This window comes from Xyrauchen texanus, unplaced genomic scaffold (genome assembly GCF_025860055.1).
Source record: "Xyrauchen texanus isolate HMW12.3.18 unplaced genomic scaffold, RBS_HiC_50CHRs HiC_scaffold_653, whole genome shotgun sequence".
In the NCBI taxonomy this organism is placed as follows: Eukaryota; Metazoa; Chordata; class Actinopteri; order Cypriniformes; family Catostomidae; genus Xyrauchen; species Xyrauchen texanus.
Window position 1 is genome coordinate 1 of NW_026266636.1, and position 25,000 is coordinate 25,000.

Genomic DNA, 25,000 nt, shown 5'->3' on the forward strand with positions numbered 1-25,000 from the left:
TATCAACAACACCCACATCAACAGAGACATTTACAACCACATCCACCACTACACCAACTACTACTGTGACACAAACTTTTACAGAGACAGAAACAACAGCTCCAACAACTGTTACAATAACGCCTACATCAACAGAAACCCCTCTACAACTAGTATATCCACTGGTACAACAACACTCACATCAGCGGAAACACCCTCCACAACTAGTATATCCACTGGTACAACAACACCTACATCAACAGAAACACCCTCTACAACTAGTATATCCACTGGTACAACAACACCTACATCAACAGAAACACCCTCTACAACTAGTATATCCACTGGTACAACACCACCTACATCAACAGAAACACCCTCTACAACTAGTATATCCACTGGTACAACAACACCCACATCAACCGAGACATTTACAACCACATCCACCACTACACCAACTACTACTGTGACACAAACCTTTACAGAGACAGAAACAACAGCTCCAACAACTGTTACAATAACGCCTACATCAACAGAAACCCCCTCTACAACTAGTATATCCACTGGTACAACAACACCCACACCAACAGAAACACCCTCTACAACTAGTATATCCACTGGTACAACAATACCCACATCAACAGAGACATTTACAACCACATCCACCACTACACCAACTACTATTGTGACACAAACATTTACAGAGACAGAAACAACAGCTCCAACAACTGTTACAATAACTCCTACATCAACAGAAACACCCTCTACAACTAGTTCAACTACAGTTACAACAACACCTCATGTCTGTGATTGTGAGTGGTCAAATTGGATTGACAGCAACACACCCAGTGAAGAACCCAAAGGATTCGAAACAGAGTCAATCACTGTTTTGTGGAATTCAGCAAAGATTTCTTGTCAGAGCCCCAGCGACATTGAATGTAGGGCAGTAGACTATCCAGAAAACTCCTTGGATGAAATGGGACAAGAAGTATATTGCAATACATCCTTTGGTTTGATATGTTCAAACGAAGACAATGCAGATGGCTTGATACCATTATGTCGTAATTACGAAATACGTGTAAGATGTTGTGAAGCTATGTGTACTACAACCTATTCTACTGTTACACCCTCAAGTACAACCACCGAAACACCTACGACAAATTCCATTACAACAACTGTGGTATCAACAACACCCACATCAACAGAGACATTTACAACCACATCCACCACTACACCAACTACTACTGTGACACAAACTTTTACAGAGACAGAAACAACAGCTCCAACAACTGTTACAATAACGCCTACATCAACAGAAACCCCTCTACAACTAGTATATCCACTGGTACAACAACACTCACATCAGCGGAAACACCCTCCACAACTAGTATATCCACTGGTACAACAACACCTACATCAACAGAAACACCCTCTACAACTAGTATATCCACTGGTACAACAACACCTACATCAACAGAAACACCCTCTACAACTAGTATATCCACTGGTACAACACCACCTACATCAACAGAAACACCCTCTACAACTAGTATATCCACTGGTACAACAACACCCACATCAACCGAGACATTTACAACCACATCCACCACTTCACCAACTACTACTGTGACACAAACCTTTACAGAGACAGAAACAACAGCTCCAACAACTGTTACAATAACGCCTACATCAACAGAAACCCCCTCTACAACTAGTATATCCACTGGTACAACAACACCCACATCAACAGAAACACCCTCTACAACTAGTATATCCACTGGTACAACAATACCCACATCAACAGAGACATTTACAACCACATCCACCACTACACCAACTACTATTGTGACACAAACATTTACAGAGACAGAAACAACAGCTCCAACAACTGTTACAATAACTCCTACATCAACAGAAACACCCTCTACAACTAGTTCAACTACAGTTACAACAACACCTCATGTCTGTGATTGTGAGTGGTCAAATTGGATTGACAGCAACACACCCAGTGAAGAACCCAAAGGATTCGAAACAGAGTCAATCACTGTTTTGTGGAATTCAGCAAAGATTTCTTGTCAGAGCCCCAGCGAGATTGAATGTAGGGCAGTAGACTATCCAGAAAACTCCTTGGATGAAATGGGACAAGAAGTATATTGCAATACATCCTTTGGTTTGACATGTTCAAACGAAGACAATGCAGATGGCTTGATACCATTATGTCGTAATTACGAAATACGTGTAAGATGTTGTGAAGCTATGTGTACTACAACCTATTCTACTGTTACACCCTCAAGTACAACCACCGAAACACCTACGACAAATTCCATTACAACAACTGTGGTATCAACAACACCCACATCAACAGAGACATTTACAACCACATCCACCACTACACCAACTACTACTGTGACACAAACTTTTACAGAGACAGAAACAACAGCTCCAACAACTGTTACAATAACGCCAACATCAACAGAAACACCCTCTACAACTAGTATATCCACTGGTACAACAACACCCACATCAACAGAAACACCCTCTACAATTAGTATATCCACTGGTATAACAACACTCACATCAGCAGAAACACCCTCTACAACTAGTATATCCACTGGTACAACAAAACCTACATCAACAGAAACACCCTCTACAACTAGTATATCCACTGGTACAACACCACCTACATCAACAGAAACACCCTCTACAACTAGTATATCCACTGGTACAACAACACCCACATCAACCGAGACATTTACAACCACATCCACCACTACACCAACTACTACTGTGACACAAACCTTTACAGAGACAGAAACAACAGCTCCAACAACTGTTACAATAACGCCTACATCAACAGAAACCCCCTCTACAACTAGTATATCCTCTGGTACAACAACACCCACATCAACAGAAACACCCTCTACAACTAGTATATCCACTGGTACAACAACACCCACATCAGCAGAGACACCCTCTACAACTAGTATATCCACTGGTACAACAATACCCACATCAACAGAGACATTTACAACCACATCCACCACTACACCAACTACTATTGTGACACAAACATTTACAGAGACAGAAACTACAGCTCCAACAACTGTTACAATAACGCCTACATCAACAGAAACACCCTCTACAACTAGTATATCCACTGGTACAACAACACCCACATCAGCAGAAACACCCTCTACAACTAGTATATCCACTGGTACAACAATACCCACATCAACAGAGACATTTACAACCACATCCACCACTACACCAACTACTGTTGTGACGCAAACATTTACAGAGACAGAAACAACAGCTCCAACAACTGTTACAATAACGCCTACATCAACAGAAACCCCCTCTTCAACTAGCATATCCACTGGTACAACAACACCCACATCAACAGAGACATTTACAACCACATCCACCACTACACCAACTACTGCTGTGACACAAACATTTACAGAGACAGAAACAACAGCTCCAACAACTGTTACTGTAACGCCTACATCAACAGAAACACCCTCTACAACTAGTATATCCACTGGTACAACAACACCCACATCAACAGAAACACCCTCTACAACTAGTATATCCACTGGTACAACAACACCCACATCAACAGAGACATTTACAACCACATCCACCACTACACCAACTACTATTGTGACACAAACATTTACAGAGACAGAAACAACAGCTCCAACAACTGTTACAATAACGCCTACATCAACAGAAACCCCCTCTACAACTAGTATATCCTCTGGTACAACAACACCCACATCAACAGAAACACCCTCTTCAACTAGTATATCCACTGGTACAACAACACCCACATCAACAGAAACACCCTCTACAACTAGTATATCCACTGGTACAACAATACCCACATCAACAGAGACATTTACAACCACATCCACCACTACACCAACTACTATTGTGACACAAACATTTACAGAGACAGAAACAACAGCTCCAACAACTGTTACAATAACGCCTACATCAACAGAAACCCCTCTACAACTAGTATATCCACTGGTACAACAACACCCACATCAACAGAAACCCCCTCTTCAACTAGTATATCCACTGGTACAACAACACCCACATCAACAGAAACCCCCTCTACAACTAGTATATCCTCTGGTACAACAACACCCACATCAACAGAAACACCCTCTTCAACTAGTATATCCACTGGTACAACAACACCCACATCAACAGAAACACCCTCTACAACTAGTATATCCACTGGTACAACAATACCCACATCAACAGAGACATTTACAACCACATCCACCACTACACCAACTACTATTGTGACACAAACATTTACAGAGACAGAAACAACAGCTCCAACAACTGTTACAATAACACCTACATCAACAGAAACACCCTCTACAACTAGTTCAACTACAGTTACAACAACACCTCATGTCTGTGATTGTGAGTGGTCAAATTGGATTGACAGCAACACACCCAGTGAAGAACCCAAAGGATTTGAAACGGAGTCAATCACTGTTTTGTGGAATTCAGCAAAGATTTCTTGTCAGAGCCCAAGCGAGATTGAATGTAGGGCAGTAGACTATCCAGAAAACTCCTTGGATGAAATGGGACAAGAAGTATATTGCAATACATCCTTTGGTTTGACATGTTCAAACGAAGACAATGCAGATGGCTTGATACCATTATGTCGTAATTACGAAATACGTGTAAGATGTTGTGAAGCTATGTGTACTACAACCTACTCTACTGTTACACCCTCAAGTACAACCACCGAAACACCTACGACAAATTCCATTACAACAACTGTGGTATCAACAACACCCACATCAACAGAGACATTTACAACCACATCCACCACTACACCAACTACTACTGTGACACAAACTTTTACAGAGACAGAAACAACAGCTCCAACAACTGTTACAATAATGCCTACATCAACAGAAACCCCCTCTTCAACTAGTATATCCACTGGTACAACAACACCCACATCAACAGAAACCCCCTCTTCAACTAGTATATCCACTGGTACAACAACACCCACATCAACAGAGACATTTACAACCACATCCACCACTACACCAACTACTACTGTGACACAAACATTTACAGAGACAGAAACAACAGCTCCAACAACTGTTACAATAACGCCTATATCAACAGAAACCCCCTCTTCAACTAGTATATCCACTGGTACAACAACACCCACATCAACAGAAACCCCCTCTTCAACTAGTATATCCACTGGTACAACAATACCCACATCAACAGAGACATTTACAACCACATCCACCACTACACCAACTACTATTGTGACACAAACATTTACAGAGACAGAAACAACAGCTCCAACAACTGTTACAATAACGCCTACATCAACAGAAACACCCTCTACAACTAGTGTATCCACTGGTACAACAACACCCACATCAACAGAAACACCTTCTTCAACTAGTATATCCACTGGTACAACAACACCCACATCAACAGAAACACCCTCTACAACTAGTATATCCACTGGTACAACAACACCCACATCAGCAGAAACACCCTCTACAACTAGTATATCCACTGGTACAACAATACCCACATCAACAGAGACATTTACAACCACATCCACCACTACACCAACTAATACTGTGACACAAACATTTATAGAGACAGAAACAACAGCTCCAACAACTGTTACAATAACGCCTACATCAACAGAAACCCCCTCTACAACTAGTATATCCACTGGTACAACAACACCCACATCAACAGAAACCCCCTCTTCAACTAGTATATCCACTGGTACAACAACACCCACATCAGCAGAAACACCCTCTACAACTAGTATATCCACTGGTACAACAACACCCACATCAGCAGAAACACCCTTTACAACTAGTATATCCACTGGTACAACAACACCCACATCAACAGAAACATCTTTTACAACTGGTTTAACAACACATTTTACTGTGCAAACTGAGTCAACTGCCGAAACGTCAACAAACAAAACATCACCCCAATGTAAATGTGAATATTTAAATACAACATTCTCAATAGGTAAGTGCTTTTTTTACTTACAATCCCTCACATATTTTTACTTTCTTAATTGTATACTTTGTTTAATTCTTGTTCATGTATAATTCACTTTGACTTTGTTAACTCAAATTATATTTAATTTCTCTCTTATTTTTTTACCATCTATGCACATCTTGGATTCTTATTATAGGGTCTACAGTCTACAATAAAACTGACAAATCGGGTTGGTGCTACATTGCTTACTGCAATGACTCTTGTGATATTTTGAAATGGGCTCAACCATGCCCAACCACTCCAAGTCCAACAGTTTGTCCAATGCAATCCTGGGTTGAAGGATGTCTTAACAAAACCTGCATAAATGGCAAGGTCACCTCAAGGCCTGTACAGTGTGACCCAACCGATTCTTTTGTACCTCAATGTACCAGTGGACATAAAGCTGAGAAGGTGTTTTATAACAATGGCTGCTGCTCCAAGTATGAGTGCCCATGTGAGTTTAAACCATGGAAATTGTTTAAATTATAGAAATGTTTTATTTATGTTTATATATTAATATTAATCCTAAAACCCAAAATTTTATGTGGCAGTGCCTTATGTTTAACTTTGATGATCCTTGGTTTAACAGGTATATGCAATGGCTGGGGTGACCCTCATTACAAAACTTTCGATGGAACATATTATGCTTTCCAAGGAAACTGCACCTATGTGTTGGTCCAAGAAATCATCCCAAGATACAATATCAGTGTCCATGTTAAAAACTATTTTTGTGATTTAAAACATTATGCAGCTTGCCCTGAGTATATAATTTTGTATTACAAATCCTATCAAATCAAGCTGACAAGCAACACTAAAAACGTCCAGGTAAGTGTCGGCCTGAGTGTTTGTTACAAACATTCACAGACTACTGGTTGTTATGCTCTAGTGGTTCCCATGCACATTGCAAAACAACACAGTATTCTAGAGCATGATTCTCATCATAATTCATAAGACTGTGTTCCCCATAGGTTTATGTCAATGATGAAATTAAGATACCAACATACGTAAATGAAGTCCTCACCATCACCTCTTCCGGCATGTCAGTGCTTGTGAACATCTCTGAGATTAAAGTTGAGATTTTAGTCTCTCATGACAGCTATAGTGTCAAACTCCCGTTCGACTTCTTCCATAATAATACAGAGGGACAGTGTGGTGAGTACAGATCTGTAATTTCCTGGCTCAGTGAATATAATGATGATAAATAAACGTTTTATATCTGTCCCTGGGACTTTCAAAAATGAAGGTGTGGGTTAGTTTCACTTCACATTTGTCAGCAACAAATTAGACTCTTAATTCATTTGTGTATAAATATTACATTATACTGTACACACCATATATACACATAGAAATAGATTTTTAATACTTTAAAAATGTATTAAAGATTTCCTTCCAGGTAAACAGTTTAAATTTCATGTCAATTAAAATTTTGAAATTCTATTGACAATTTTCAGGGGTTTGTGATAACAACCATGCAAATGACTGCAGACTTCCTAATGGAACAATTGACAAATCGTGTGAGGACATGGCACAGTTTTGGATGGTCCCCCCAGGATGCAAAACCCCTCCACCCCCTCCACCGCCACCTCCTTGCGACACAAAAATCTGTGATCTCATCAAGAGCGAGTAAGGAAAAGCCAAACATTTTAATCTCTTGTGTCAGTGTTGTGAACAAAAATGGAAAATTTATTGTATAGACATGTGACACATTGTCATTTTTTTGACCGGTTTTATAGTCTGTAATACTAATTAGTACCAAGTTGGTAATTCACTAAGAATTAATTGTGGCCGCTAATTTGCACAAGTGGTTTATGTTGTTTTAGGCCTGGTTCAGTAAAGGAATTAAGCAAATCAGGTAATGGCCACAAAATTAGTGTTGAACGCAATATGTAGAGCGCAGTTCCCACTCTTGTGGACCACTCTCTGAGTGCTTGGTTATGGAGAATGCAACAGACCACAGCAATTTGGCACTTTGCCAAGACTGTACAGCATTTGTTTCTCCACTGGAACCAAAATTGGCTCTTGAAAATGCAGAAAGTGCTCTATACTGTCTGGATACATGCCTGGTTGTAACGATCTCCATCATTTGATCATCATTTGATAAGTCACTGCTGCCAAGACCAATAGAAAATGTACAAAAACATCTCTTTTTTTATAAACTCAAATAAGCAACAGCTTTCTTGGGTGGTAATAGCACAACGTTTAAGAATGACAATGAAAATCCTCACAGCACAGCGTAGGGCCCTATAATTACCTCGATGCGGAAAACACAAATTGAATCGCAGAATAAAACCATAAAAAATGAATTAAATATAAAATGTGGAATATCACAGAATTTGACATTTGGGATAAAATGAATGCCTGAATGCACAATTAATTATTTTTGTGATAGGTCCTATTGTGATGATTTGACCACAAAAGGTTATTTAAATAAATATAGTCTGCATGTGCTGCACACTTCAATGGGAACATGTCAAGCCCGCTTCTCAAACACCGAACACCTCATAAGAATCACACACTGTGTGTAGATGACAGATAACAGAGAACTCATTAGCTTTGAAGCATGCAGCATACAGTATGACACTGTGTAATAAAATCACAGCCTTTTGCAGTTTAATAAGCACATTAAGCCATGTAGTAAACTGCTTATCTCTGGAGGTGAGATTGTCAAAATCATACATACTGAAAGTAATAAATCCAGCTTTCTGCCTAAATTAAAGCTCAAGTTAAATAAACGTGTGAAATTAAAGAAATTGAGACAGAAATATATTACTACTGTGTAGAAAAATGTTATATTTAATTTAGTAATAAATAATAATTAAAAAAAAATCTAATTATTACATTATATTTAAGCGATCTCACAAGCAAGAGTGCCTTTCTGTAGTGTTTTGGATTGTGCTTTGAAGATCTGTATAGAAGCACTTCATATGATTAAAATTTTTGTTTAGGAAAAGTCACTGTTGTTTTCATTTGATTCAAGTTTATGAATTCATTCGATTAGACAGTTTTTATGATAACATTTAATTCAACTTTAAAACATGGAATTCCGAAAAATTGAAACAAAGAATTTGGGAAAAAATAAAACTGAATAAAAAAAACTGATTTCATAGGGCCCTAACTGTGCCATTTCAGCGCATTTCGTGCCTAGTTAAACTGTACTGGGGGTGCTTAGTGAATAAGGTGCAGTGAGCTGAAATACCACCTGCAAAAGTGGAGTAACTGTTTCGTGAATTCACCCCAAAGTGTTATACATGTTGTTTCCCTTTCAAAATCATGAATGCTGAAATTGAAATGTTGTTTTGTATTTTCTTCACAGTTTGTTTAAGAACTGCCATGATGTTGTTCCTTATGAAAGTTATTATGAGGCATGTAAATATGATGTGTGCCACATGCAAAATGAATCTGGTGCTTGCTCCAGTATGGAAATGTACGCCGAGCTATGTGGCAAAGACTCTGTCTGTGTGGACTGGAGAAACTCAGCTGACCTCAAAGGTCTATGCGGTAAGACAACAGAATGACCCACCACTATAGAAAAATGTATGTTTGCACTGTGAGTCTTAGGGTTGCACAATTAATAATTGTTCTTTACACTTGAGTGTATTCATAACACATTATCAAATAAGTCATTTTATAATTAAATCTTGATTGTTGTATGTTTCCAAAACAGCATTCACGTGCCCCAAACACAAAGTCTATAAGGCATGTGGGCCTAAAGTGGAAAAAACCTGCAGTACAAGGTAATGCACTAATCTTTATTTATAACACTCCATATCCATAAATAATATTCCTCAATAAGTGGTGGAAAATTAATACTGTTTTTTACTTTATTCAACTCTAATATGCTTCTTCCTATACGTTTTTTTTTTTTTTTCCTTTCAAACTTGTAACTAGATACAATGAGAAGTTTGTGGAGAACGAATGTCAAAGCGAAGACTGTCATCAAATATTTATGGAAGGTTGTTACTGTCCTGATAACTCAAATCTAGTCAGTTCAACGACAGATAACTGTACGGCTTACTGCGGTAAGAAATGTTACTTCATTTACCCGCTTTTGTTAGATGAATGCACCTTGATGTCATGTTTTATTGATTATGTTTTCATTCCATTCTAGATTGCATTGGCCCTGATGGATTACCTAGAGAGGTATGTCTCTTTGATTTGTAGGTAACCATTTAGGATATTTGTTCCTTGCACAAGGAAACAATAAGTGTTTACATGCAAACATTTATTTTTTTTAAATACACTGATAACTATCAAAAACCAGCTTTTAAAAAAAATCAGACAATGCAAAAACATATGTTTATATGTTTAATTTTCTGCTGTTAATGTCAAAATGTTACAGGCGTACACACATGCACACACTGGATAAGCCACCATAATAATGATAAAGGTGTTTGTATACAGTACATAGCAAAATCAGAGTAATGGTCAAAAATCCTTGTCCCAATTAAAGAACATGTTTTAAGGAATTTACATGACCTTAGACCGTTGTTGGCTAATTCAGCATAATCGTGCATGTAAACGCACTCTACCACAAGCCTGAGTCCACCCATTCTTAACATTTATTAATCAAAACAATGAACTCACATCACAATAACTATGACCAACTTCTTCTCCTGTAGCCTGGAGATACATGGACCTTGGGCTGTACCACATATACATGTTCCAGTGAGAGCTTTGGTATTACCACAGAGCCTATCAGATGTCCGGATATAAAGAGCTGTCCCAAGGGATACAAAATAACAACTAAAGACTGCTGCTCAACCTGCGGTGAGTCGAGATTAAAAAGTTTAAGGAATAATTTACCTAAAAATGAAAATTCTCATTAGTCATTATTTACTCCCCTTTATGTTGTTCCAAACCCAAATAACTTTCCTTCTTTCATGGAACACAAAAGGAGATGTTAGACAGTATGTTAGTTTTAGTCACCCTTTACTTTTATTGCATCTTTTTTCATATAATTAAAGTGAACTTCCTCAGCAAGATTTCCTTTAAACTCTTGCTCCATGACAATAGTTGACCTAAAAGACAGCACCATAGAAGAAAAATGTATGCTAATGTTTTCTATAGCGCCCCTTGTGGCAACACTGAGAACTTGCGTTGTGTTCTGAATTGCAGTCAAACACATTTCGGAAAACAGCAATGCTTGAAACCGAGTTTGTGTAACTACAAGAGATTGCATTTGCATTCATAGAATATTTCTGGCTAAAGACGCAAGGTTTTGTATTGAAATACAGGATGTTAAAGTGGTACAACTTTTAAGTGAATTCACCCCTCAGACTGTTTAAAAAAAACGAATCTAGTTTTAAACTGTTGACAATATATACATATATATTCACAGTACACATTAGCCGAACATGTACCCACTTAAAATAAATGCTTTTTAACTAAACATCCATAAACTCATATAAATGCAACCAAATCAAGTAAATATTAAAAAAAAAGACTCCTTGCCCCTTCTTCTTTTTCAGACTGTGATAGAAACCTTAATGAAACATGTGAAATGACAAATTGCCCATTGGGATATGAGTTAGGACCAAAAACGGAAGAGAACTGTTGTCCCTGTGGTAAGTTTCAGATGTCCCAATGTTTCCTTTATCTACATTTAAACCCAATTTGCATGTTTAAAACAGAATTGCTGTCATACAAAATCATTTATATCTATAACAGCAAATAGGAAATTAAACATTAAATTATATAAAATGTTAATTATTATTGCACTGAATTATTAAAATGATTATAACATTATTTCTTTTCCTGACCAGTGCCCAAAGGTGTCTGTGTTTACAATAAAACTGAGTACCAGGTGAGGTTATGCTTGGTTCATTTTTTCACACAAATTAATGGGATAGTTCATAGTCCTTTCGTGTTGTTCCAAAACCTGCATGACCGTATGACACAAAAGGAGACGTTAGGAAGAATGACAGCCTCAGTCACCATTCACTTTCATTGTATGGAAAAAGGATGCAGTGAAACTGAATGGCGACTGAGGCTAACGTTCTGCCTTACATCTTCTTTTGTGTTCCATGGAAGAAAGAGAGTCCATCCTATTTTGGAGCAACATGAAGTTGAGAACACGATGACAGAACATTCATTTTTGGACTATCCCTGAGGAAAATGGATGGTAGAGCCTTGAACTATAAAACGGAGCGAATTTGTCAGTTTTATCAATCCATATCACTATTTTTTCTGACATTGTTCTTCTCTCTAGCCTGGAACTAAAATCCTCACCAAACCTTGTGTGGAATGCACCTGTGACAAGACAAAAGCCCCAAATAATGATCTATATCCTGTGACTTGCGTTGATATAACCTGTGAACCTTGCGCTAAGGTAAAAATGACAATTTAATCTTGTAATCAGTAAAGTAGGGATGCTTTGTATTATCAACCAACATATGAAATTTATATTAATTTTAAAAGTGTCTTTAATAACTGGATTATTAAAACATTCTTGTTCGCACTTGTTTTTTCACTTCTAAGGGTTTTGAACGAGTAGAGCAAGAAGGAGAGTGCTGTGGTACATGTAAGCAAATAGCCTGTGTTTTTGACGCGCCAGACAACACCAGCCGTATCCTCAAGGTACATTCTCAAACTTTTCTTCAACCTTTCAGCTTACCAGACAAAGAATCATTTCTATTCATCAATTCTCATTTCTCATGTCTGCTTTTTTTTTTAGGTTGGAGAATTCTACAGTGTAAAATGTGAGAATATTACCTGCCATAAAATGAATGACACAGTTATGACATCGAAGACTATAAAAACCTGCCCTGACTTTAAAGAAGAGGACTGCGAGCATGTAAGTGAATATCTGTAGCTAGAGCTCCACACATGACATGTATTCTGCTTGTATTCTAATTGGCTGTTGTTGTTGTTGTTGTTGTTCGCTAAGACTTGAAGTATGTATTTTGTTCCATGTTAAAATAATTTGTCCTGTTTAAAGGCCATTTGTAGGTTGACTTGCCTGAAAAGTGTTCACACTGCTCTTTTTGTAAGTGCTTTCAAAACATTGTCTGAGTGTGGAATGGCACACTACTCTCTTACTATGTATGCCATATAGAGATATGGCAGAAATAGTAAGAGTAGAACTTTTTAAACAGTTGTCGCAAACACTAACCCCATCAAACAGATAGTCCTGCCCCAAACTGGTCATTGGATCAGCCATTGCTGCTCTGTTGGGCTGGTCGGAATACTCAAATTAAGAGAGCAATGTTTTGATAAAGTGACAGTTTTTACACTTTTCAAGGAAATCAACTTAATATGGCTAACTTCTTGTTGTCTTTGCATATTAATCTGGGATAGAATAAGGATAGTAGCTTTTAAAGTGAAAAAAGTACACACTTCTGCTTTAAGTGCACTGTCATATTAACCAAGCTCTATGTTCTTCCTTACAGGGAACTGTGGAATATGACAAAGATGGATGTTGCATGAGCTGTAAGATATTGTTTCCTTATCCAAAACATTCGGTCAAAAACAATAATTGTAAAGGAATGATTCACCCAGGCCATGTCCACACTGATGTTTTAATTTGAAAATGCTTTAATTTCTCTACATTTTGGCCTTTTGTCCACACTGAGACATTTAAAGTAATTGTCCTGAGACATCTTTGCATTGTAGCATGGACAGGGAAAACGGAGATACTCGAAAACGATGTCATTTTTGTCATGTTACGCAGTCATCTGATCCATTAACCCAAAACAATCAAAATGGTGGCCCTTGATGTAGCGGCATTGTTGTGCCTGATATCCACTTTGACAGCATTGTTGGAGATAAATGTTACTTTGTTCAACCTTCACATTGCATTCCTTCAAAGGCGACGGGAAGTTTACTCGGAATTACTGTGTCCGGTGGCGGAATACGAGGACAATTGCTTTTCGGACCGTATATGGAAATGACACACAGCCACGCTAATTACGCATTTAGAGGATTGAAGCGTTTTCAGACGTTTCAATGTTGACGAGCAATGTTTGAAAACGGCAGTGGTGACAGAGTGCTTCAAAAACGCAGTTTTCAGATTTATCCGTATTAATGTGGACGTAGCCCTTAACATAAATCTTTAACCATTTAATCACCCTCAAAACTTAAAAATGTTTCCATGAAAGAGTTGTAGTCATACGGGTTTAAGTTTTCAATAAACAATTCCTTTAATAGTTAATATAAAAATAAATGATTGAACTGCCCACCTCACCATGTTTATGCAGCTCATTGAATGGACGTACTGTATAAAATATGTTTTATTTTTGTTTTATTAAAAATTGCATGAGATACATTATATTGTTCGTGAGAGTCTGCCACAAACTTACCTGTATCTAATATCTTAGGTGTGCCCAAGAACTGCGTTCGAGTGAAGAACACCACCCATGTGACTGCAGATAATTGTAAATCCATCGAGGCTGTTGAAGTGACATCCTGCAGTGGTCACTGTGACACCCAATCAATGTGAGAGCTTGTGCACACCTGTTTGATCTCAAACACAAGATTTATTTTCATTTTTTTAATTTTCAGATAAACAATGTGTGAACTTGAGCAGACCTGACTTTAGACTTAACAGTAATTACAAATTGAAGTTCTTAGGAAATGTCTAGCATCATTTTGTTTGCTGATACAACTTGGTTTGATATTTTTCTTGTAAGGCAATTACATTCGGCATTTTTAGTGTAAACATTTTTGGGCGGAAACTCCGGTGGCATCAGTAAATAGCAATACTGTATATTACCTAATGAACAAGCTTTACCTCCACGGTCAAACTCCCATTGGCGTAAAACAGCTTTTAATAGTATTTGGGATAACATTTTGCAGTTTGTTTTGATGATCATGCTGTCTGTGGCATGTAAAGTCTACACACATATCCAGAAAAACAGAATGATGATTAGATGGACACACATAAAAATAGATGGCTTGAGATTTCAGATAACAAACTTACACCGATATCAGGATCCACTGATAAGAACACATTCATCTGACTGGTGCTTTCTTGTAAATCTGCACAGGTATTCAATGCAAATGAACACCATGATGCGCAGCTGTTCTTGTTGCCGGGAGATGAAAACAAGTCTCAAACAAGTGAAGATGAAGTGTCTGGATGGCCGCGAGATCCTTCATGACTACGTCTACATTGATAGCTGCAATTGCACTGCTACGGACTGTGAAAATCAGACAAAATCTGATTAAAAAGATCCTTTTCAATTTCTGCCAGAACTTGCTTTGATTACTGCTGATTTGAGCTCAGTGATGATTTAATAATCTGTCTCACTGAGAAGGAAATCAACAGAAGAAGAATATGTAGCAACAAAGATTGCACTACTCTGCTTTTTGTTCTTTAAACTTTTTATCTCTCTAAATGGGGACTCTGGGTATTTCTGGGTCTTGCTTTAAAATGTCTTTGGTAATGCATAAAATAACTAAATACATTTACTGCTTATAAAATGAATGATGAATACAATAAAGAAAAATAAACTGCAACAATTACAGTCTACTGTTTTTTTGTCCCTTAAATTATCAGTAAAATGTAAGCAATATGTACATTTTATAAACATATACTAATCATTTTCATTTGAACATTTAAATGACAACCAGAACTATGCCATACATACAGTGTATGTGAGCTAACTCTGCTAAATATATTAAACATTGTATGTTTAAAATACCAGATCACACCGATTATAGGAAAGCACACATGATCAAAAAGTGGTGCTTTGTTTTGTTTTTTTGGTCCCACTTTATATTATGTGTCTATAACTATGTGCTAACATTAAAATATGTGGAATAATGTACTAATTGTGTAACAACATGTTGTTCTGCAAAATTCTCACAAGATTCACATTTGCTGCCACTAGGGGTAGGGGTATGGGTAGGGTTCGTGTTGGGGTTAGGATGAGGGCTAAAGTTAACAGTGTAATAAAATGCAGGTACTTTAAATGTAAGTACAATGCAACAAGTATGTACATAATAAGTACATTGTCTCAAAGGTACAAAATAGTCAAAGATACCTATATAAATTGTGTGCAAACATTTTAATACACCTGCATACATTTAAAAATACTGTCAACTTTCTTTAATATGGTGGGATATGTCATAGAGCAAATACATCTTTTAATATGTACAGGACACAAACATTGAGTAAACCGGGAAAGTAGAAAAATAGGAACATGTTTACATTCAAATGTTTCCCTCCACACATGTTTGCTGTTGTATCCAGAAAGATCCACAACTGAAACGGATTTAGAAGAATCAGCCCTCATGTCAAACAGGTTGTGACAAAGCCTTGAGTACACAATCAACTCTTGGGAAATACTAGTGAATCAAGAACTGTTCATGTATTTGTTTGGATTATTTAGTAGTATTGATTAAAGTTATTGATTCTAGTAAAGCAATAAGTGTCCAACCATTTTTTGTCATGTAAATTTGGCTCAATAAACAATGATCTCATAGAAAATTGTTCTTTGTTATTTATTTAGCTACAGTGGCAAGAAAAACTATGCGAACCCTTTTGTAATTGCAACAGTGAACAAACAATCTGTTTTATCTAATATCACACAAATTATTGTATTGTTCTTGTACATATTGAATACATTATTCAAACATTCACAGAGTGGCAAGAAAAAGTATGTGAACCCTTTGGAATTAGCTGGTTTTCTGCAATAATTGGTCACTAAATGTGATCTCATCTTAAGTATAGACATACACAATGTGCTTAAGCCAACAACACACAAATAATTAAAATCTTTCATGTCTTTACTGAACACACTCCATTAAAAATCTGCAGTGCTTTGGAAAAAGTAAGTTAACTCTTGGACTTAATGACTGGTTGATCCTCCTTTTGCAGCAATAACCTCAACCAAGCGTTTCCGGTAGCTGCGGATTAGACCTGCACGTTAAGCAAGAATGAATTTTGGACCATTCTTTCTTATAGAACTGCTTCAGCTCAGCCACATTCTTAGGATGTCTGGTGTGAACAGTATTCCACAGTATCTCTATTTTGATAAGGTCTGGGCACTGACTGGGCCACTGCAAGAGGTGGATTTTCTTTTTTTGAAGCCATCCTGTAGTGGATTTAAATAGTGTTTAGCGTCATTGTCCTTCTGCATCACCCGACTTCTACTGAGCTTCAGCTGGTGCAAAGCCACCCGACACTATCCTGTAGGATATCGTGATAACCTTGGGAAATAATTTTTCCCTCAATGATGGAAAGCTGTCCAGCCCGAAGCAGCAAAGCAGGCCAAAATTATGATGCTCCCTCCACCGTATTTCACTGTAGGGATGATGTTTTCATGTTGGTATGTGGTGCCTTTTTAAGCCATACTTCTTCACAAACAATTCAACCTTTCATCAGTTTCATCAGTCCTCAAAACATTTTCCCATTAGCTTAGTGGAGTGTCAAGGTGGTCTTTGGCAAATTTCCAGAGCAGCAATGGTTTTGTTGGAAAGCAACGGCTTCCTTCGTGGTGTCCTGCTATAAACACCATGCCTGTTTAATGTTTTCTGTAGACTCATGAACAGAGATATTAACCAGTTCCAATGATTCCTTCAAGTCCTTAGCTGTCACTCTAGGGTTCATTTTTATCTCATTGAGCATTCTGCGGTGTGCCCTTTGAGTCATCTTGGCTCGACAGCCACTTCTAGGGAGAGTAGCCATAGAACTAAATCGTCTCCATTTATAGACAATTTGTATTACTGTGGAAAGATGAATATCAAAGGTATTCGATATAACTTTGTAACCCTTCCCAGCTTTATGCAAAGCCACAATTCTTGAGATCTCTTTTTTGCAAGTAAATGGTCTGCACTTATATAGCACCTTTTTAAGCCTTAATGGTATTCAAAGCACTTTACACTGCATCTCATTCACACACACACACACACACACACACACACACACACACACACACACACACTTGTTGTGTTTCCATGTTTTATGGGGACTTTCCATAGACATAATGGTTTTTATACTGTACAAACTTTATATTCTATCCCCTAAACCTAACCCTACCCCTAAACCTAACCCTCACAGAAAACATTCTGCATTTTTACATTTTCAAAAAACATAATTTAGTATGATTTATAAGCTGTTTTCCTCATGGGGAATGACAAAATGTCCCCACAAGGTCAAAAATTTCGGGTTTTACTATCCTTATGGGGACATTTGGTACCCACAAAGTGATAAATACACGCTCACACACACACACACGTGTGTTTTACTGCTATGTAAGGTATGTAAGCTAGCTTGCCATTAGGAGCAACTTGGGGTTCAGTGTCTTGCCCAAGGACACTTTGGCATGTGGAGTCAAACAACCAAACCTGCAATTAGTGGCCGACCCACTCTACCAACTGAGCCACAGCCGCCCCAAGTATTATCCATGTCAGAAGATGCTTCTTGTGAATAGCAAATACAAAATGTTATATATATATAAGTCAAAGTAGCTCTAACTCACATCTCAAATCATGTTTTATTCATTGGATGCCAGGTTTTCCGACTCCTGACTCAAATTATCTTTTGTTGACATCATTAGCCATCGAGTTCACAAACTTTTTCCAACCCACAGTGTGAATGTTTAAATGATGTATTCAATATGTACAAGACAAATACACTAATGTGTGTGCGATTAATTAAAAAAGATTGTGTTTGTTCATTATTGTTACTTAGATAGTGTGCAAGAATTAATAGTCACATCCTTGTTGAGTCATTTCAAACAAATAATAAACACATCAATACTGTGTGACAGAATGTGGTTCACATCATTTAAATACACTGTTCTCAAACACCAACATTAAATATTTATTTGTTTAACAGTGATCTAACTGACCCAAGGCAAAATTCAAGTCAGGGTTCCACCCTCTTCTAAGTAACTACATTCCTAAAAAGTAAAGTAAAAGCCATTATAAAAGGCAAGCAAAGAAATATATTGCACATTTCCTCTGTGAAACATGGATGTTGTATCCATGGGGATTGTGATGATGTCGCGGATGTGGATGCTGAGATGGGCCATACTACTGATGGGGCTGAAGTCAACAAAAGCAGGTTAGTAGACTAAAATAAAATTAGTAAAGAAAATTTCTAATTCCAACTTTCTTGAAGTGAAAAACTCAAAATATCACTGTAAAAATGTCTATATGTTTAAAGACTTTATGCCAGATTATGCAGATGGTATGGAAGATCAAATGGACTTTCAGTGGGCGACAATAACAGGTAAATATTTCACTGTATGTTATGCAATTAGACAAAATTATTTAATTTATTCACAAAGATTTGTAATACAGCAAATTGATAAATCAACTTAAATCCCTTAAAATGTAACACAAGTGATACAGTGGACTCAAAAAGTCTTTGAACACTTACAGTGCTTCAAAATTTATCTTGAGTGTCTTTAGATGATATATAATATATTCAATTATAAAACAGAACATGTATTGTTCAAAATTAAGGATTTGGGCACTTTTTGGTTGTGAAACATTGTGTAATTGAACTATACTTGTGGTTACTCTGTTGGGACACCTGTGTGAATTTCAGAAGAACTGACTTGATCCACTAAAATTAACTTGGGGCTAATGGTTAAAAGTTATTGCGAAAATGACAAGAAAAAGTCAAGTTAGTCAAAAAGTGTAGCACCAATTGCAAATTCCACAAGGTTTGATATTTGATATCTCATGCATTGACATTCCGACATTAAGTGTGATTTAAGTGTCCAAAAGTTTCCAAATACTTTTCTAATGTGTAACTGCAAACTTGAACATTCAACACTTCACACAATTCAAACCTAAGTAGTTTTAAAGATGTTCATAGTATAATGATGTTGCATAGAAATTATATCAAGTTCCTTTTTGTCTTAGCATTCCCAACGATGACAAATGTGATCATAACTACAGGTAAGCTATTATCTTCAAATACATTTTATATTAGTACTTTAGCCTATATTTTTATACCACCCTATACAGTTCAGAAACATTTAGCATTTTTCTCAACTGATTTTTATTTGTATTTTATCGATCGTATACCTCCTTATACAATTCAATTATTTTCTGAATTTTTTCTCACTAAAACGATTTACTACAGATGATATATTTATAAATCATCTCTCTTGTTACAGCTGAACCAAATCCCGATCATCAGTCCACGGTCTGCAGCACATGGGGAAATTTCCACTTCAAGACCTTTGATGGTTATTTCTTTCAACAGCCAGACACGTGTAACTACGTTCTGGCTGTGATGTGTGACATCACATCTTCTGATTTTAACATCCAAATGCAAAGAAAGACAGAAAATGGCTTAATCACTTTCAGCAAAGTCTCAATAAAGCTGGAGGGGACAGTCATCAAACTCAGTAATGACAACATCACCATGGACGACCAAGTGTAAGTTCATCTTGTAGAGATTTTGAAAAGATGCTCAATACTCTGATTTTTTTTTTTTCGCAAACTCTGTAAACTCTTCCCAAATTTTCTAATTTTTTAGTTACTTAATAATAATGCATTTGGTAGAATCATTACATTTTAGACTAAATTTACATTACCCATCAAAAGTATGTACACACCTATTCACACCTATTCATTCCTTATTACTTTCTCATTTTAGAATAAAAGAAAATTCATCAAAGCAAATTGTGCTAAAAATCACAAATGAAAGTGATGATTTTTTTTTTTATAAAAATAACTTCAATATTTCAGCTTCTTTAATTGCTGTGTACTTATCATCTGCTTTTCCTTAACCTGTCTCACTCATTCATAAAAAATAAAAAAAACTGTAATAATAATAATAATACTTTTATAAAGCAATGTATGTACAAAAATAATTTCAAGTATTTAAGCATAGGCCTCAAAAATGTCTTAAAAGGTGATGAGAAACATAAATTCTGTCAAATTTGTCCAAACTTTTGACTGGTAGTAAATATTTAGTGTATATATATGATTTCATATATGATTACATTTCTTGTAGTAAACAGTCAAAAGACCCTCTGTAAACACAAATCTTTCTTCTTGTTAATGTTGACATTTTTAAACACTTCCTTTTACAGGGTGTCTATTCCGACCAATCAGAATGGAGTTAAAATCGAGGGAAGCCCATCAAGTCTTAAAATCTCCAAGCATGGAGTGACTGTCTTTTGGGAGAAAGACCACTCTGTATCGGTATGGTGTAACACTCTCTTTTTCTGTCCAAATATGATTACTGTAATATTGGTGATGGTCCTTTGACGCAATAGGCCAAATAACTGTCCACATAAAATGAGTAAAACTGATTTGATTTAATCTGATGAGAGCAGTAGAAAAACAAATTGAGCTTTATCCTCAAGCCTGATTTCTCAGATAAAAGTGTAGGAAAACAGGTTCTTCCTAAATGTGAGTCATGATTGTGCTGGAATTTATGCATAACTCTTTAAATAAATCACACATGCACATGCACATGCACACACACACACACACACACACACACACACACACACACACACACACACACACACACACACACACACACACACACACACACACACACACACACACACAAACACCCTGCAAGCCTCAACTATTTGTTTAAACACATTAACTAAGACCAGGAACATTAAACATCAAACAGGATATCAGGTTTACACACGACAAAATCAAATATGGATTGCCTAAATAATCCACAGTGAACCAACAAATTTAGTTGCTTCTATTCAGAGCTAGCAATGTTTTTTTTTCCTCTCCCTCTCTCTCTCTCTCTCTCTCTCTCTCTCTCTCTCTCTCTCTCGCTCTCTCTTTACAAACTGTGTGTTGATATTCCTATATGGCCATAAATAAACATAATGACAGATAAGTAATTTTATAATATACTGTACATTACTCTATATATATATACACAGTTCTGGATTGTAATAGATTACATGTAATCTGGATTATGTCATCAGATTACAAAAATCAAGAACTTTTAATTGGATTAAATAAAATTTTAAAACACTCATAATCAGGCTACAGTTACATTTTTATAGATTACCTGATTACATATTAACAAGGCAGGCAACAGCAGTAAATTGTTAATAATTTATTCATAATTTTCATAACAATATCATCATATTCTTACCCCGAATCGCAATAGTCTCACAGATGAACATTTTGAGCACGTACTCCTTTTATGTTACCACAGTAAAGCTGTCTCTACACTGTCAGAGGTATGATATACTTGCTGATTAAAAATCGTGGAGTGGTGACACACATAATGTCCAGGGACATATTACTGACCGGGCCAATGGGGCCAGTGCCCAGGGGCCCTTGACTGCCCGGGGGTGCCCTGGGCTTTAAGGCTGCACAATCTAGATTGGTGAACCCCCCGTCTGAAAACACTTTTGAGCATGAACAACAAACATGGTGCCCTCCTAGGGTAAGATGGTGCCCTACGCAGACTGCATAGTCTGTTTACATGGAGTGCCGGTACTGTTTTCAGTGCTTGAAGCCATTAACTCAGTCCCGACAGACAAATGATTAACACCTCCTGCTGAGAGGTGCTAATGGGCGCTCTGACTGGCCTGGTGATTATCTTAATTAAGCTAACACCTGAAAATCATTGGAAAAATCAGCTAGTGTAGATTCAGTTTAAGATATGTACCTCAGCTAAGGAATTGGTGATGGACTATTACTAAGTAAGCACCTCGCCAATGGTGTACAGCTCACACAATGAACTTAATTGCTTCAAAGGATCTAGTGGATGCCATCTCTAAGGGTCCTGCCTCATTGTTCAAATTTAAGAATTAAATAAATGTTATTCCTTTTTGTACTTTAATGTTAAAATTATTATCCTACTCAAATGCAAGTGACATAAAATAAAATAGAACTAGGGTCAAAGTAATCCTAAAATAATCCAAAAGTAATCATATTAGATTACGGCAAATGTAATCTTTGAGATTACATAACTGATTTGTAACAATACCTGATTACAATTCACAAGTAATCTGATCAGCACTTGTGTTATAGAATTCCATGGTGGATATGATGCTGATGAAAATGTTTAAATATAATAAAAGTAATATATATATATATATATATATATATATATATATATATAAACTGTATGTAATCATTTTGTTATATGATCTTAACTAGATTGAACTTTCTGAGAAGTACCAAGGCCAGGCCTGTGGACTCTGTGGAAACTTCAATGGCATCAAGACTGATGATATCGCTGAAAAAGGTAAACCTGATCAGGGCTTGATTATGGCACGGATCGGCGCATTCAGAGTGACCTGATCACTAGGGCCCCCAGCTGCTATTTGTAGGCATCTAATGTTATCCTGCAAAATTCCATGTTTTTTTAATTGTATTAAGTGTATCACCCTTGTCGTTTAAAGTAGGATAAGGGGTCTACCACTAGGGACATTAGGGGGTTGGGGAAGGGCTCCAAAGACGTGTGCACGGGCACCTTGTGGTCTATGATCCAGCCCTGAATCTGATGTTTTGCTAATATCACCAAGTAAAGGGAATCATGTTTGTTTGAGGGCCAGGCAATCAAATCTTTTACAATCTCTCTGAAATGCAAGACAAAGAACAGCAATTTTCATACATCAACTATACAACTATAAAATCTGAACACTTACATTTATGCATTTGGCAGACGCTTTTATCCAAAGCAAATTACAGTGCACTTATTACAGGGACAATCCCCCCCAGAGCAATCTGGAGTTAAGTGCCTTGCTCAAGGACACAATGGTGGTGGCTGTGGGGATTGAACCTACAACCTTCTGATTACCAGTTCAGTGTTTTAGCCCACTATGCCACCACCAATCTCACGCTTGATCATGATATCATGTAAAGATGGTTTTACTATGTTCTGTGTCACTCTGAATTTTTCTCAGATCTGTCCACATGGAACGTGTCTGAATTTACTGAAACCTGTGAGAAAATTACACTTCAGCCCAATGATCAGTGTGAAAACCAGGTATAATGATGCAAAATCAAACTTGCTGTAATTAAATAAATAAAAGTGTTTACTGATTAGAACATTGATGCTTTATCTGATGTGTATACTCAATGTATAAGATGTAAAATGTTAGTTGAAATTAAAGAGTATTTGCCTTCAATTCTCATTTTTTTATTTCCAAACAAAAAATCTTAAAAAGCTACATTTTCTTCTAGTTGAAGGGCCTTTAAAATTATACACCACACCAATGGGCATGATAGAGTTCTCTGAAATGGTTTATTTTCTCTCCCAGACAAGCATTTGTCAGCAGTATCTCAGCAGTTCGGGGTTTGATGATTGCTGGCGTGTGCTGGACATGAGTTCATTTGTAAAGGCCTGTGAAAACGACCTGTGTCAATGTTACGGAAGCCACGACTGTCTCTGCGACACACTCACAGAGATTTCACGACAGTGCACGCATGCAGGTGGCAGACCGGGAACATGGAGAACAGACCAGCTATGTCGTAAGTATGATTCCTGGAAGATGATTATAATGGAATCGGTGGGAATAATATGGCAGTATCACATTATGTTGAACCACCAGCTTATAATTAAGAGCAGTTGGCTCACCATGGGGACCAGGGTTCAAATACACCTTGGGTCATGTCCCAATCCCACTGAAAAACTGCCTTGTTGAAATGCATTAGAATATCTAGAGCAGCAGTGATGGTACACTGTGTGTGGTGATATACTTTGTGTTGTTCTATGACACAGCAAAGACATGCCCAATAAACAAGGAATACTTGGAGTGTGGCGGTCCATGCAAGAACACCTGCTCAGACCCATCTGGAAGCCTGCTGTGTAAAGAACACTGTGTGGATGGCTGTTTCTGCCCTGAGGGTAAGACTCAATCTGAAGTGTGTAATTTTTTATGTTAAAATACTTTCTCCTATCCCAGTTTAATATGCAGACTGTAAGTAACCCTTTGGTAAGTTCAATCCTCTATCCAATTTGGTGGCAATAGTGGTGAAGAAATTACACACGTCACATTTAAATTAAACTTAACATAAAGGTGTGTTTTACAATGAGGTTTCAATAACTGGG

At 37.1% G+C, this 25,000-nt stretch overlaps 2 protein-coding genes across 2 annotated transcripts; both read left to right on the forward strand.

Moving 5' to 3' along the window:
* Positions 1-84: 84 nt before the first annotated feature.
* On the forward strand, positions 85-15,497 carry LOC127642492 (mucin-2-like; the record flags this gene model as incomplete). The annotated part of the gene is given in 20 exon segments (XM_052125116.1): positions 85-1,301; positions 1,304-3,474; positions 3,840-6,033; positions 6,203-6,499; positions 6,635-6,870; positions 7,014-7,197; positions 7,497-7,668; positions 9,359-9,543; positions 9,710-9,779; positions 9,934-10,064; positions 10,154-10,185; positions 10,665-10,812; positions 11,514-11,609; positions 11,808-11,848; positions 12,254-12,373; positions 12,523-12,621; positions 12,719-12,838; positions 13,434-13,473; positions 14,361-14,478; positions 15,030-15,497. Coding segments are annotated over 20 exon segments (7,852 nt in total), but the record flags the coding sequence as incomplete, so codon positions are not given.
* A 3,463-nt stretch (positions 15,498-18,960) lies between these two features.
* LOC127642493 (mucin-5AC-like) lies at positions 18,961-24,796 on the forward strand (the record flags this gene model as incomplete). Its single annotated transcript, XM_052125117.1, has 8 exons — positions 18,961-19,054; positions 19,157-19,222; positions 20,121-20,385; positions 21,045-21,198; positions 23,104-23,191; positions 23,853-23,935; positions 24,210-24,420; positions 24,671-24,796. Coding segments are annotated over exons 1-8 (1,087 nt in total), but the record flags the coding sequence as incomplete, so codon positions are not given.
* Positions 24,797-25,000: the final 204 nt, after the last annotated feature.